At 47.7% G+C, this 1,746-nt stretch overlaps 1 protein-coding gene across 1 annotated transcript in view; it reads left to right on the top strand.

The window, feature by feature from the left end:
- The first annotated feature begins 253 nt into the window (after positions 1-253).
- Positions 254-1,746, top strand: part of LOC107156095 (protein pitchfork-like) — a 7,215-nt gene continuing 5,722 nt past the window's right edge. Inside the window, exons 1-3 of the mRNA XM_048814596.1 lie at positions 254-284; positions 474-613; positions 1,604-1,702. Of these exons, the coding sequence (XP_048670553.1) occupies positions 254-284; positions 474-613; positions 1,604-1,702 (270 nt within the window). The remainder of the gene's footprint in view (positions 285-473; positions 614-1,603; positions 1,703-1,746) is intronic.

A 1,746-nucleotide genomic window follows, 5' to 3' on the forward strand; every position in this document is an offset into this window, starting at 1 on the left:
CCCTCCAGCTGGGCGTCTAACAGACCTCCTACCCCTGGCCCAGCTGCTGAACTCACTGCCCTCTGGGTTCTCTGCCCAGAGGTGAGGACTCTCACCTCCTGCTCAGCACTGCCTCTTGCTGGCAGCCAGGATCTGCACCTCCTCCCAACTCCCCCAGCTGGGGCCAGGTTAGTGCCTCTGTTCCCTTGGCTACATAGTACACAGAGCTACAGGAGCTGTGGGAGATGTGCTCCAGCAGAGCTGGTGAGGAGGCATGCACAGGAGTCCAGAGAATGAAAAGGCTGGTGAGGCTGGGAAGGCTGGAGGGAAGGGAAGTGCAGTTGGCCCCTAGGCAGACTTTGGTCTGTTTTTTTTTGTGAGAACTCCTTGGGGCCCAGGCCTCTGTTCTACCTGTCTGGACTCTCCTCTCCTCCAACAGCTTACAGAGATCCAGTGCCTTCCCTAACCTGGAGTTTGTCTTTCTTGATTTTCAGAGAGGCCCAATAAAAACTCCTTTGGATCATGCCAACCCAGGAGGCTCTTTCCTGACTTCTATCCCTCAAACCGGATGGGGAACAACTTTCTCCCTCTTAGGGGATTTACTCATACAGGGCCTGGAAGTTACATGACAGATGTGAGTATTCACTTTCCCTTACAAGGATCTGTTTTCTGGATGTGGAAGGGAGACCCAAGTCCCCTGGAAAACAAACACTAGGCTTTCTGATCTTCTGGGTCAGAGCATGAGAAAGTGCCTAGTGAGCAACCAGCTGTCCCAGCCAATACAGAGAGTAAAGGACCATGTTTCCACCCAAGGCAAGCAAGCCTTGTCTCCATATGGTCCCACTCCATTCCCACCTCAAAGGCTCTGAGACAAGGCCAGTTCCTTCCCACTGGCCCTACCTTCAGGCTGCCAGGTGCAACTGGTACAAGTTCAGACCTATGAGATTCAGAGGATGGAATTTATTAGAATGCACAAAGATGTCATTTATTCTACTTGTCCAACCACATCCCTCTTTTAATCAGCTTTTGCCTTGCTGCTACCAAAAGACCTGATAAGAACAATTTTAAGGAGGAAAAGTTTATTTAGGGGCTCATGGTTCAGAGGTCTCAGTCCATAGATGGCCAGCTTCATTCCTTGGGGCCTGAGGGGAGGCAGAACATCTGGTGCAAGAAAGCAGCTCAGAACATGAGGGTCAGGAAGCAGAGAGAAAGCTCTGCTCATAAGAACATAACATGAACCCCAAAGCACACCCCAGGCACCCACTTCCTCTAGGCACACCCTATCTGCCTAGAGTTATCACAAGTTAATCTCTATGCTGGGGAGGGGAATTTAAGCGCTGATTAATCAGCTCAAGGATGTTGGAATAAAATCATTTCACCTCTCAACTTTCTTGCATTGTCTCATACATGAGCTTTTGGGGGACATCTCACATCTAAACTATGACACAACCCCTTGCAAAATTACATGTATTATTTATGTGATTATTGTGTGGTATTGACCTTGAAGGAGTCAAGAGAGAAAGAGCAATGTCTTACAGAGTAGTTCAGATGAAGGCTATTCACTGTGGTATTGATGTTTTTCTTTACTCCTTCTCTCTTTTTATTCATATGTTACTACTTGAAGTCCTATGGCTTGGCATACAACTTAACCAAGATTCCAACCAGTACAAAAGGATATACTCTTGGAGCCAGAACAGCTATGAGGTTTAAGCCAGTCAACAAGGTAAAATGCTGGGATTTTATGATGATCCATGTGACTGCATGAAA

The sequence above is a fragment of the Marmota marmota genome, unplaced genomic scaffold (genome assembly GCF_001458135.2).
Source record: "Marmota marmota marmota unplaced genomic scaffold, marMar, whole genome shotgun sequence".
Classification (NCBI taxonomy): Eukaryota; Metazoa; Chordata; class Mammalia; order Rodentia; family Sciuridae; genus Marmota; species Marmota marmota.